We start from the raw sequence: 12,382 nt of genomic DNA, 5'->3' as shown, positions 1-12,382 counted from the left end.
CGGATACAGAGAGGAAGGGTGTGGTAGGTGAGGTTCCAAGGAAAACCCAGCAGCACTTGGTGAGGACGTGTGGCTGGCAAGGCTGCCTGGCTGGGTCTGGGGGTCTACAGAGCAAGGCAGAGATGATGCCCATCTTGGGGCTTGGACGACTGGGGGAGCAGTGAGAGCTTGGGGCTGGGAAAATGGAGCTGGCGGAGTGGATTCAAAGCCTTTGATTCTAGGAGTTCTCTGAACTGAGTGGGTGATGAGGCTGTGATGCAGAAGGTGAGAGAGAAAGGAGACAGAAAGAAGGGTAGAAGACTCATGGTCGGCCCACCTGCAGGAGCAGGGAGAGGAGGACGAAGCAGGGAAGTGGCCAGAGAGGGAACTTTGGGTGAAGGGGCAGCAGATGACTGAGGAGCGTTGCCCTGCAGCCCGCCCAACCTGAGTTCAAATCTCCCTCTACACTAACTCCTTGAGCTTCTGTTTCCTGATGTATCAATCACACATTATAGGGCGAGTGGCAGGATTAAATCAGGTAGTGTTTGTACGTACTTAAAACAATGTCTACACAGAGTAAACAGTCAGTAAACTTTAGTCTCTTCTCTGTCACCCGTTTCCTGCCCTCTTTCCTTCTTAGATGTTTATTTGGCTAAAAGCGGGGCAGGCTCAGAAGGTCATGCGTTGCTACTTCACTAGGGGATGCTCCTGTCTGAGAGACTAATTCTTGTTTATTCTTATGACTGCATGGTGAACCCAAACATTCCGGAAATCAGCTCAATTTCTTGCCAGAAGGAAAGTCCCTTTGAGAATCCAAATGCAAACCAGAGGCTGGCTGGTGACTAGACAGCCTGGGTAACTGGGTACCCCCAGTTCTTAAAGGGTTGCACGAGTAAGCTGGGACGATCACGTGCCCCATGTAGGGAATCAATTTCCTTATCTGTGAAATGGGCTAAGGGGAGGCCTTCAACCAGATCAGGCTAGATAGTCACCAAATTGCTCTACTTTTGAAGCTGGGCCTAGGTGTTTGGTCAATTACTACAATGGGAAAAATGTGATCATTTCCAAGCTGGGAGATAGAATGCAGCAAATGAAGAAGAGACTTTTCTCAATTTGAAGGTTTTTTTTTTTTAATTTTTATTTTTTTCTTAAACTGTTGACATCTGACTTTGGCAGATGACAACAGGAGGGCTGAAACGACGAGTAAATATTGACAGGAAACCAGGAGGAGACAATAGTCTGTGGTTTTAGTGGATTTGTGGGGGTTGATGGTGGTTTTACGTTGCTGACATGTCAGACAGCCTCAACAAGGTCATTGGCTCTAACTGTGTGTCATGGTTTCCTCTTCTATTGCCGTATCTAATAACATTCAGTGAGTGCTTAACATAACTATGTTTTACATGCATTATCTCATTTGATCTTTGAGGTGGGCGATAGTATCCTCATGTTACAGAAGAGGAAACTGATACTTGCAGGAAGATTAAGTATCATTTGTAAGGTCACTTGGCTAGAGTAGTGACTGCAGTATCTTGCTTCCTTATTTTGGTAAGAGACCCTTGAGCGTAGGGCTGGCTACATGACCACACTAGCCAATCATAGCACCCTGATTCCCTGGAAACAGGGATTGGTCTATGGCCGAGTACATGAACCAAGCAGGGCCAATCAAGGCTCTTCCCAGCAGATATGGACACAGGGTTCACAAAGCTGGAACATGTTCCCCATTATGGAGAGATATCCTGGTACAGTAAGAGTGAAGCCAACACGAAAGAGAGACAAATAATGATGTGAGAAGGATGGATGGATAAAGGGATGGGTGGATGGACAGATGGGAGGATGGATGGATGGATAGATAGATGGATATGAAGATGGAGGATGAATGAGAGGATGGATGATGGATGGATGGATGGAGGGGAAGATGGAAGGATGGATGGTGTTGAGTCCCCATTCTAGACCCCAGGACTACGGTTTATTAATCTTCCAAGTTATCAAACTGACCTTACCAGTTACGTAACACAACACATCCCCTTTTTTACAACTTCTGTCTCTTACAGCTAAAAATCTTGCTTAATAGAACTAGAACATGGTAGACTCGAGTTTCAAACTCAGAATCAATCATCTTAACTTCTCTGCTCTAAACATTTCCGAGTATTATACACTGATCTCTTAAAATATCTCTCTTTAAACCACTTCCTCGTGAGCAACACCCTATAATTTTTAAAATCACTGCTCACTCTCCTGAGTCACCTTTCTTCTTCTGAAGCTGCCCTCAGTCCCTTTCTGAGATTTGCAAAGCTTCCCGGGTTTGTCAGGACACATCAGAACATATCTCTCATGTTGGGTGTTTCTGGGAAGATTGTTAATCACTCAGTTTTATGTTGATTGCTGTTAGCACCGGTTTCACCAAGTGACATGTTCCATCCTCCGCCCTCCATTCTGGCAAATGGCAGAGCCCAGCCTCAGATCCAAGTCTTCCTGACACCCAGGCGTGAGTGTGCTGGGAGTGGGCAGAGGGGCCAGGCCTCTGCACACTGACTCTCTGTAAGGAGTTGTGGGTTGTGGAGGCGAGTCCCCAAACCTGAGGTACAGTAGTGGAGGGGACGGCCAGAGAAGTGGTTGCGCTCCTGTGAGCCTGCTTTTCTGAGGACACAAATGGTGGTGGGGGTGGCTGGACGTTCAGGGCACAAGGAATGGTTTGTTCCTGACCAAATCCCCTACAGAATGACCCTGGTTAAAGGTCTAGATGACAATGGAAGGGCCACGGAGGAGGAGGCCCGAGTATTGGGGTTTCTCAAGGTGCTGATTTTTCACACTCCCTCCCTTTGAGTTCCGAGAAAACTTCCAGAGCTCAGCTGTGGACCAGAGAATGTAATTTGGAACTGAAGCCGAAAAGATCTTTTTATTCCAATCTTGCTGCTTCCCGAACTGACCTTCCCCACCTCATCACAGAAAGCAGCTGCCCAGCTGCACCCTGCCCCTCGGGATGGCGGAGTCACCTGGAAGGTGAGGGGGGGAGGGGCCGGCTGGTTGAGAAAGAGGGAGCTGCACCCTAGAAGGGGCAGGACCCCACCCCTCTTCCTTCAGTGGGGAGGGAGTGATGGAGAGAGCACTCGGATGGCCGCTCCCTCTGAAGAGCCCTTCTGAAGAGGCTGGTGTTACATTGTCCCTTCCCCGAATGCTGCCTTTGGCAAGAAGGAAGCTTCTGGTGCCTCCGGAGAGAGCTGGGTCCATAGGATATAGCAAGTCAGCTTTCAGAAGGTTCAGGAGTGGGTAGAGGATTTAGGGCCTGTGTCAGGAAATATGGTCTTGAAGGGAGGAGAGAGGATGGTGGCAACGCGGGACAGCACTGGTGCCCCCATCTGGTCACTCCAAACACCTGCTCTGTGTCAGACATCAGGGATAACAGGAATTAATACTCAGTGTCTGTTTCCCAGCAGCCCAGTCTAGTGGGGAAGATACATAAATAAATAGTGACAATTAAACGTGAAAGGTGCTGTTACAGGGCGATGGGCGAAGGGTTGCAAAGGCCCGACAGGGCGCCTTACTGTGAGCATGCATGAGCACACTCATGCTCTAGTATGTGGGAGTCTGGGAAGTAGATTCAGGGACGCTGCACGGAGGAGGTGATCTATGAGCTGACTTTAAAAGGTGATTAGGAAATTGGCAGGGGGACAAACCGAGGAAGGGCTTTCCAAGAGAATGAAAGGCGTAGGCAAAGGCTCGGAGGCATCCGTGGAGTTGCGTGCCCAGGAACGTGTGCCATGCTGGGTAGGTAGCCTTCTCCGGAAAGTTATGGGGGTTCACTCGGTGTTTTCACCTGGGGAATGACGTGCTCAGGTTTGAATTTTAAGGAGGTCATCCTGGTGGCAGAGCTGAGAAGGGGTCAGGGTGGGAGGGGAGTCCAGATGTGTTTGCAGGAGTCCAGGGGCAAGGTGCTGCTGCGAGGTCGCAGGCAGTGTGGGCAGAGCTGAGAGGCATGCAGACGGCGGGCGGGACCCGTAGGTCGCTGACCAGACACTTGCAGGGCAGTGAGGGGGAAGCAGGAGGCGAGCAGGACGGCCAAGTTTCTGGTTTGGGCCATTGGGTGGATGGTGGTGTTAGTTGTGGCAAAGACGAGGGCTACGGGAGGTGGGAGATCCGAGGAAGGTTTCTTTTAAGCTTATTTTAAATCCAGGCCATCGTGCATTTGGAGGCAAGAGGGAAGGGGATCCTTGAAGATGTCAGATCAGAGCAGGTGGAGGGCATGGGCTCCTGGGCACTGGGCAGGTTGAGAAATGACAGAGTGACTGGGTGGGGAGAGGATGGTCAGGGAGACCAAGGCTGGTCTGAGCAGAAATCGGAAAGTTGGGGCTCTCAGGGGTTCTCAATGATTGGGGCTTGTAAAGGAAGTTTACCTGCGTTTAAGTCATGCCTCCTTAATTGGATGAACTTGGGCAAACTTCCCTGAGCCTCCGTGGCCTCCTTTGTAAAGAGGGGTAGGATGGTGTCAATTAAAGGGATACTCTATGGCAATCACCTACGACACAGTAGGTGTTCCATAATGTCACCTGCACAAACCCGTGACACGTGGAAAATCCAGAATGACCTGGACCACTGTGAAAACACTCTCACACTGACCATGGTATCAGGGGATAGTTAAATTATTCAATGCAATTTGTTATGAGTAAATGTTTCCGAGTACATTTCTGAGGGCAGAGGGATAATGAAAGGGATGCTTCTGGTAAAAAGTCTAAGCTCACAGGTGTGGTGCAACCCACCTGAGGTCACATGGTGAGTCAGAGGGAACACAGGACTTACACCTGAGGCCGGAACGGTGAGGGCATTTCTCTTTGCACCTAACTGCCCTGGGGAAGGGAGTGGGTGGGCAGTGTTCAGACCCTAACTTCTGCCACCTAGTTCCCTTCTCCCCTATTTTAGGGCTTTTAAGATAGCTTCCAGGCATCTGGCTTCCATACGTAAGTCCACCTGGGCTGCTCAGCAGGGACTGTCCAGGAAATACCTTATATGTGAGGTAGCTGTGAAGGGTGTGGGTGTGGGAAGGCTTCTTGGAGATGAGTCTACACTGCCTCCTCCTGTGTGAGTCAGGAGTCAGGTCGCGCCTATCGGGACAGGAGAAAGGAAGCGAGTAGGGAGAGACCATCCTGTAATGACACGTCTCAACCACCAGGGGGCACGAATCAGGCGGGCAAAACCCAGCCGCTGTTGATGAAAACCCTTTGGCAAGCGTGAGTGAGTGAGTGTGTGTACAGAAAGCGAGGACCTCTCTTCTTAGGCTGGGCATGGGCAGAGTCACTGCCAGGATGTGCCCATTGCCTGTCTGCGTGCCGCTTCTCTGCCTTCATGGAGAAGTGGAGAATGAAGAGGAGAATTGGGCTCTAGGGGTGATCCTATCCAACCCTCCTATTCTGCCGAGGGGGCAGTTGTTGCTCAAGATCACACGGCAAATTAGTGGCAAATTAATGTGCTGTCACCAGTCTCAGGCATATGGCCATTGGATGTGCACCCTCTGGCCTCAGTTCCTAGGTTACGGGCAGGTCTCTAGACGTTGCCCTTAGTAACCAGCAGCCCCTCCCTCTCTCACATCTTATTCCATTTCCCCCCACATTTCCTTTGTTTCTGTGACTATTTTTCTCTGACCTTTTTCCCCAGTTTCCATCTGATTGACTCTGTGTCTCTCCCTCCGGTCTCCTTCTTTGCCGGATGGGGAGTTTGCTCAGCTCCCTTCCTCACTGGGTCCCTGGAGGGCCATGTTTCCTGCCGTCACTCCTCAGGGATTTGCAGCTCAGTGAAGCTCTGTTTTCCAACCTGATGTCTCAGTTCCACTCCTGGGATCCAGAGGAGTGGAACTTGGGAACACTCCTGGGACTTGGTAGCATAACTTGGGGGTGTGAGAAGGCCCCCTGCCTCCTAAATAGTACCCCTAAGAACCCCTCCCTCGTTGATATTCAGTAGCCATAAACATTGGTTGGCACCTGGCGTGGGAGATACCCTTTACTCATGCAGAAACGAATGAGATCCAGTCGCCATCTGGTGAGCTCACCACATGGGGCTGAAGGCAAGAGATGACATGTACACAAGTGATTCAGCCTAGGGCAGAATGGTCTAAGTACACAGGGACAAAAGGAGTGCTTTGTGTGGGACGGCGCAGATAGAGACGGAATCTGGTTGGGCCTGGGGAAGGCTCCATGAAGCAGGAGGCATTTAACTGGCCTTGGAAGGATAGGTGGGATTTCAACAGCAAAAGCAAAGGGTTTTGGCCACATATGTTCAAGGCACAGTGAGCAAGGTGGTCAGGGTATATGCAGGGGAGATGGGAAAGCAGATGGGGGGCAGAGCTTGTGCACCTCACTGCTGGCCTTTGTGGAAAAGCCAGGGGGACACCACTGCAGTTTCTGAGAGCAGAGGTAGCTGCTAAAGTGTTCGGTTAAAATGGAGGAAGTGCTGTGAAAAAAAAGCATTGCACCTGTCGAGGAGCACAGAGAGTCAGGAGGCTTGCATTAGAAATAAATGACAAAGACTTGTTCAAGGGTCTTAGGATTTACAAATTGAAAACACAACTAGGCAATGCCCAGCGTGTTCCGAAGAAGAAAGAAAAGCTGAGTGTTCTTACAGGAAAAAGTACATTTTTGAGAAAAATCAGTCCTGCCTTCTTAGCCTCTGGATTGGTCTGTGATGGTGACATCCAGATGTCCGATGGTCTGGATAATGGATGTCAGGCTGTCTGGACACGTGGACATTCTTTCCTCAGTCCTTCAGAGGGTTATCTGTGGGAGTTTCTGTATTTCTAGGCACTGATGCACAACTTAAGTCCTCAGGCTGGTTAAAGTAAAATAAAATCTATGACTCATGCTTCAGCCTCTTTGGTCCGAACCAGTTTTGTCAGCTGACTATACAGACTCCATTTTAAATCAGCTTAGCTGTAAGGACTTCATCTTGTTTTCTTCACTCGTTCCTTCCACCCCGTTGGTCCTTACACTCAGGGTGAAGCATTTTTATTCCAAGTTCTATGTGAAATAGGTTTTGATGGGGGAAGGGCAGTGGCATGAGGGGTTCAAGTGACTTGGGGAGGAGGGACCCTGGGTGGTGTGTGAAGGTGTAGAAGAGGACATTGGGGCCCCAAGACCTGACTTCATGGGCACTCTACTGGCCCCCAAGTCCCATGGTGACCTACAGGAAGAGACCAGCCTGGCTTCATATCTGAGCCTAGTCAGTTCTCAATCTGAGCTTCTCTGGGGTGTTGAAATCCAGAGCACCCCAGGGTGGGCCCGTGAAGGGTCTCCATGCCAGAACGCTCCTCCTAGGCTGGATTGGGGTTTCCCGGATGCCCTGGCCCTGGGGGAGGAGGGCGGTGCCGCTGAGTCACTGCCTGGGCATCTGGGCCTGCACCACCAGTGAGTCACCTAGGACTCGAGGAAGCTGGGGGAGGGGAAGAGGCTGTTGGACATCTGGGAGGGGGAGGAGAGCTGAGCCCACAGGAAGGGCGGTGCCCAGATGGCGTGGGGATAGACCAAGAGCAACAGGCAGGGGGGCCTGAGAGGGGGCAGCTTGAAGCCTGCTTTGCCCTGAGACCCTCTTCCCTGGGTCCTGAATGGGCAGTGTTCACCTGTCTCTGGGTATAGGGAGGGCCTGTGGGGGGAGAGAAAAGGAGGGCCACTTGGCCCTCTGCCCCACGCCTGGCCTCCTGGCGTAGAAAGCTGTGCAGCCCCTCCTCAGTCACCCATCTCCCAGGCTGGAGAAGAGCAGGCCCAAGTTTTCTGTTCTGCCTTTCAGCTCCAGGTTTCCTTGCACTCCACACAGACTGTTTCTCACACAATGGCAACTGTCAGCAAAGCCATGGCCATGTCTCACTGCTTCTCTCTCTCCTTCCACACCCTTTCCTACCCAGAGTGCGTCTTTTGAGGTCTTTTCAAGCACATCCACTTTCTCATTACGTCTTGACAGGTATTCTGGTGGCAGCTATTAAACGTAACTTTGTTTCCCCCACGGCATGAACTTGTCTTCTTCCTGATGTCCCCCACCAACCTTCTCTGGCCCCCAGCTTTCTGAGGGAGTCCCAGACTGCTACACACACACACACACACACACACACACACACACACACACACACATATGCACGCACGTGTGCGCCTGTGTGCCTGCAGCCGTGACTCACAGGCATGTTATGAGAACAAGGCCTGGCATGAGTCTCCAGGCCCCACAAACAACGGCTACCTCCCCTCACCCTGGGGCCAGGCTGCCCCTTCCCCATGACAGCCCCCTCCCCTGGTGGCCTGGGTGGGCCCAGGGGCTGCCTTTGGGCCTAGAGCTGTCCTCTGGCTGTTGGCAGAGCTGACAGTCTCTGGAGGGAGGGGGCCCGGCGGGAGTGGGTGGAGGTGGCAGGAGGCCAGGCCTTGGTAAATTCAGGTTAGGACAGGTTCGATCTCCTTAAAATGCCAAGTTGAGGGCCCTTAGTGCTGGCATATAAATCGCCATTCTGAGCAGCTGGTCGGTTCCCTTCCTCCCTGAGTCTCCCTGCCTGCTGGTCTGGTGAGTACCTGTCTTGTGGGGGGCTGGGTGGGGCGCACCCTCATGGGTCTCTGCCTGTGTCCCTTTGTTCTGATTTTTCTTTCCATAGTTTTCTCTTCCTTGGTGGAAGAGCCTGGGGCTCTCTGGGTCTCTCCCATTTGGGGGGAGCTTCTGTGAAGTGTCAGTTTGAAGGATTTTTCCCACTTCCTCTGTGAGGTCTCAGTTTAGGGGTTACTCTGAGGCCCCCTCTGTGGGTCTCAATGTGGGTGTCTGAGTCTAGAGGTTCTTCTTGGGGGTCTGGACCTAGGAGTAGGAAGGGTGTGTGTGTGTATGTGTGTGTGTGTGTGTATGGGGGGGGTTGCTGGTGGGGTTGCTTTAACGAGAATTCTGAGTTTGTTTGGTGTTGGTTTTTGTTTTTTGCAAAGTCCTGGATTCTAAAGGCCCACAGCCAGGGCTCTGAGTGTGCCGGCCGCTGGGTCTCTGCCCCAAGCGGTGGGCCCACTCCCACTTCCTCTCTGCTCCCTCCCCATGGAGGCAGGGCTGGCAGGGTGGGCCCAGGGATTGTCCTGCCCCTGTCCCCAGCAACTCTGGCCTCGTCCTGGCACCTGCATAACCCTCCTGGGCTGGTCTGGGCATTCTCAGAGGTCGGGCCTTGGAAAAGGTGACGCTCGAGGTCTGTCCTTATGTCTCCAGGTTCTGATCCCAGGGCACTGGACATTTAATTTCTTCAATTCCAAACCCAACAGGAGCCTTCCTGGTGGGGAGGGGGTTCCACTGCCCCCACCCTACCCAAACCCTGTCTTCAGAGACACAGCACCCCCAGCTCAGGGGCCTCCACTGTGAGGGGACACAGATTCCTCTCCCCCTGAGAGCTGCTAGTCAGAGGAGGAAACACCCCTGCCTGAAGGAGCTTCCAGTTAGATGGGAGAGTGACACCCTCTGGCCTTAGGAGCTGTGTGAGGAGGGGTGAGGAGGGAAAGGACTCTGGGAACCTCATACCTCTAGGCTATAGCCATGGTTACAAAGCCCAGGGAGCCGCCACTAAAGAGCCCATGGAGAGGCCTGTTGCCCCAGTGCTGGCACAGGCTCCACTGGCTTGGGAAGGAGCCAAATGGAACCCTGGTCACCCTGTCATTTCCCTTCCCACAGACACTCAAAGGGGGAGCCGTGCCCTCAGGGCTGTGCCCCAAGTGTGGTCAGAGGACACATGAGGCCCTGTCCTTGGTGACTTCCAAACACAGGGAAAGGTTTAGCATCTGTGTGAGTGTGAGGCGGAGGTGTGGCCCCTGCCCAGGGAGCCACATTGTGAGGGAGACGCGACCCCTGCCTGCCCATTCAGACAGGGCTTTGGAGAGGCATTCTGGGGCACGAGGGCAGAAGTGCATCCTGCAGGCCGGGCTGAGGCGTCTCCATCACCTGCCACCCCTTTGGCCCCAGATCCAAGATGTCCACTCCTCTGGAGCAGGCGTTGGTTGCGATGGTTTCCACCTTCCACAAGTACTCTGGCCAAGAGGGTGACAAGTTCAAGCTGAGTAAGGGGGAAATGAAGGAACTTCTGCACAAGGAACTGCCCAGCTTCGTGGGGGTGAGTGGGGCCCGGTGTGATGGGAGGGAGGGGCCTGGTGTGTGAGTGTGGGGTGCAGGTTACATCCCTCCTCTGGGGTGCTCATGCAGACGCCTGGGTGGGGCCGGCCCCTTGTGAGAGCCCCGTTACTGCCTGTTCCCGGTAGCTTTCCAGAGAATGGATGTGTTTCCAGCGCCCTCAGAATCCATCTGTCCGATCCCCTTATTGGAGCGCTGAGCAAACCAGAGCCCAGAGAGGGGAAGTGATTGGCCCAACATCACACAGCTCTCTCTCGCCCTCTCACTTTTTATATTTCTATGCCAAACTAAGGTGTGTTGGGAGAGAAAAGCCCAGCTAAGACACGCACCCTGAGACTTTTGCAGGGAAAGGCAGTCAATCCTCAATTTGCCCCTCATCTTCCCTATACTGACTCTAGGATAACCCCAAAATCAGGTCTCAGGGTTGGAACATAGAAGGCATATCCTTCTTTCCTATAAAGGAATTTTTTCTTTTTTGGTTAAACGTTCCTAACTTGGTTTCATTTTGAATACTATTAACAAGAGTTTGCCTTTTGTGAATTCACCTCGCTGGTGATGGAGAGTGGTGGGTCCAGAAAGCTTTTTTCCTCATCAGCAAAATGGGGGTTACGATGCCCACCTCGCCGGAATCCTGTGGGGAGTAGAGCTGAGCCTGTGCTTAGGGGGTGCCTGGTGTGCTCCCCACTCTCACCAGGGACAGCTGGAGGCTTTCACCAATGAGTGTCCATCTGCCCTCACTCACGGGGCGGCGTCTTAGTAGCTCCCAGGCTGCCCAGTGTGGAGGGAGAGCTGGGCTCTGAGCATTGAGTGAGTGTTGGAGGTGGAGGTGGAGATGGGGTGGCGGGCGGCCTGGCGGTGACCCCACTCTTCCTTGCTTTCAGGAGAAGGTGGATGAGGAGGGTCTGAAGAAGCTGATGGGCAACCTGGATGAGAACAGCGACCAGCAGGTGGACTTCCAGGAATACGCTGTGTTTCTGGCCCTCGTCACCGTCATGTGCAATGACTTCTTCCAGGGCGCCCCCGACCGACCTTGATCCCGAGCTCTCCACTCCCTGCCGTTGGTCCCTTGGGCCCAGGAGGACTCTCTCTCCCTTTCAGTTTTGTACTCAATAAACGTTTTTGTTTGTCGATGGTATTTTAATTGCTCAGTGATGTCCTGGTTGGCTCAGCTGGGCAGCTGGACACGGACGGCTTCTTAGATCCAGTCCCCTTCTGGGCCCGGACTCTCCTTCTGGAAGTCTCCCCAAAGCCAGAGCTGTGCCTTAGGTCCGACACTTTGGGATTTCAAATACCGGTAAAAATTTGGAAATTGAGATTGTTTGCTATAGTAACATTTTTTTTTTTTTTGACAAATAAAGCTATTTAAAAAGGCAAATGCCCCCTACCATCACTATCATTTCATCAGACGAGAAAATTCCAACAAAGAAGGAAAGATCTAATCTCAGCACAAAGGAGAGACCTTGACATTCAACACTGAAGAGCTGGCCGTTCTAGGATCTGCTCAAGAGACATAAGTTTGTCTTATCCACTGGCAAAGCTTCGTATTAGGACTTCTTGTCAGATTGCCGGCCAAAGGCAGTGTCCGTTGTGGGGACAGAGCAAGGAGAGCAGTTTCCAGGCTCTCGGCCTCACGTGGAAAGATACTGGCTCGGGTACTAGATGGCCATCTGCTGTAACTAGTTGGCCATCAGCTGTTACCAGTTAGCCATTAGCCATTAGCCACTAATATAACTGCCGTGGCTGCGTTGGCAAGGGGGGTGTTGGTTGGTGGGTTGGTTGGCAGAGAAGCGGACGGTGGATTGTGGATCGTGTGGCTCCTGCTTCCTGTGTCTCCAACCCAGCCACCAGTGTAATATAGTGGTATGAACCCCCTATCTATGCTCCGTGGGTGTGCCTTTTTAGCCTCACTATATCCTGTGTTCTTGTGCAGGGAGTGGGACCAGAGACCCTGCATGACACCTGTGTTTTCAGCACGTCTGGATTTCTTCTCTATGTCTGCTTTCAGATTGGCTGGCTCTTGTTAGAGTGTATTCCTCTCCTGTTGGTCTCAGCTGAAAGCTACTAGGACATTCTGATTTTTCCTACCATTTCCCCTAAAGTTGTATTCTGGGCAGCCATATATTATGCATAATCAGATGATAGTTTGACCAGATGCGTTGCCATCCCATAACAAGGTCACCAACTTTCCAATATGCAAAGGTTAGGTCCCCATATTTTATTCTTTCCTCCATTTGGCTGATTTCACATGTTTAGGTTTTTTTTGTTGTTGTTGTTTTTTGATGAATCCCACGTCTAATTA

The 12,382-nt window shown here is 52.0% G+C and overlaps 1 protein-coding gene across 2 annotated transcripts; it reads left to right on the top strand.

Annotated features, from left to right (window-relative positions):
* Positions 1–8,138: 8,138 nt before the first annotated feature.
* Positions 8,139–11,218, top strand: S100A2 (S100 calcium binding protein A2). 2 transcript variants are annotated; one of them, XM_074318791.2, is made up of 3 exons: positions 8,139–8,502; positions 9,821–10,066; positions 10,965–11,218. In XM_074318791.2, the coding sequence occupies exons 2-3, from the start codon at positions 9,926–9,928 to the stop codon at positions 11,115–11,117; spliced, it is 294 nt and encodes a 97-aa protein (XP_074174892.1). In that variant the 5' UTR covers positions 8,139–8,502; positions 9,821–9,925; the 3' UTR covers positions 11,118–11,218. The 2 variants fall into 2 exon arrangements, with proteins under 2 accessions (XP_074174892.1, XP_019568773.1); XM_019713214.3 differs by having other exon boundaries at positions 8,144–8,502; positions 9,919–10,066.
* Positions 11,219–12,382: the final 1,164 nt, after the last annotated feature.

The sequence above is a fragment of the Rhinolophus sinicus genome, chromosome 7, assembly GCF_057876585.1.
Source record: "Rhinolophus sinicus isolate RSI-liver-muscle chromosome 7, RSI-T2T, whole genome shotgun sequence".
Classification (NCBI taxonomy): Eukaryota; Metazoa; Chordata; class Mammalia; order Chiroptera; family Rhinolophidae; genus Rhinolophus; species Rhinolophus sinicus.
The sequence above is the reverse complement of the archived record's forward strand: the minus strand, read 5'-3'. Positions and strand labels throughout refer to the sequence as shown.

What these genes read in the sequence shown, in the direction of transcription:
- S100A2 (XM_074318791.2), top strand. Translation starts at nt 9,926, where the DNA reads ATGTCCACTCCTCTGGAGCAGGCGTTGGTTGCGATGGTTTCCACCTTC. An exon ending in AACTGCCCAGCTTCGTGGGG is followed by an intron (nt 10,067 to 10,964) that starts GTGAGTGGGGCC and finishes CCTTGCTTTCAG; the next exon opens with GAGAAGGTGGATGAGGAGGG.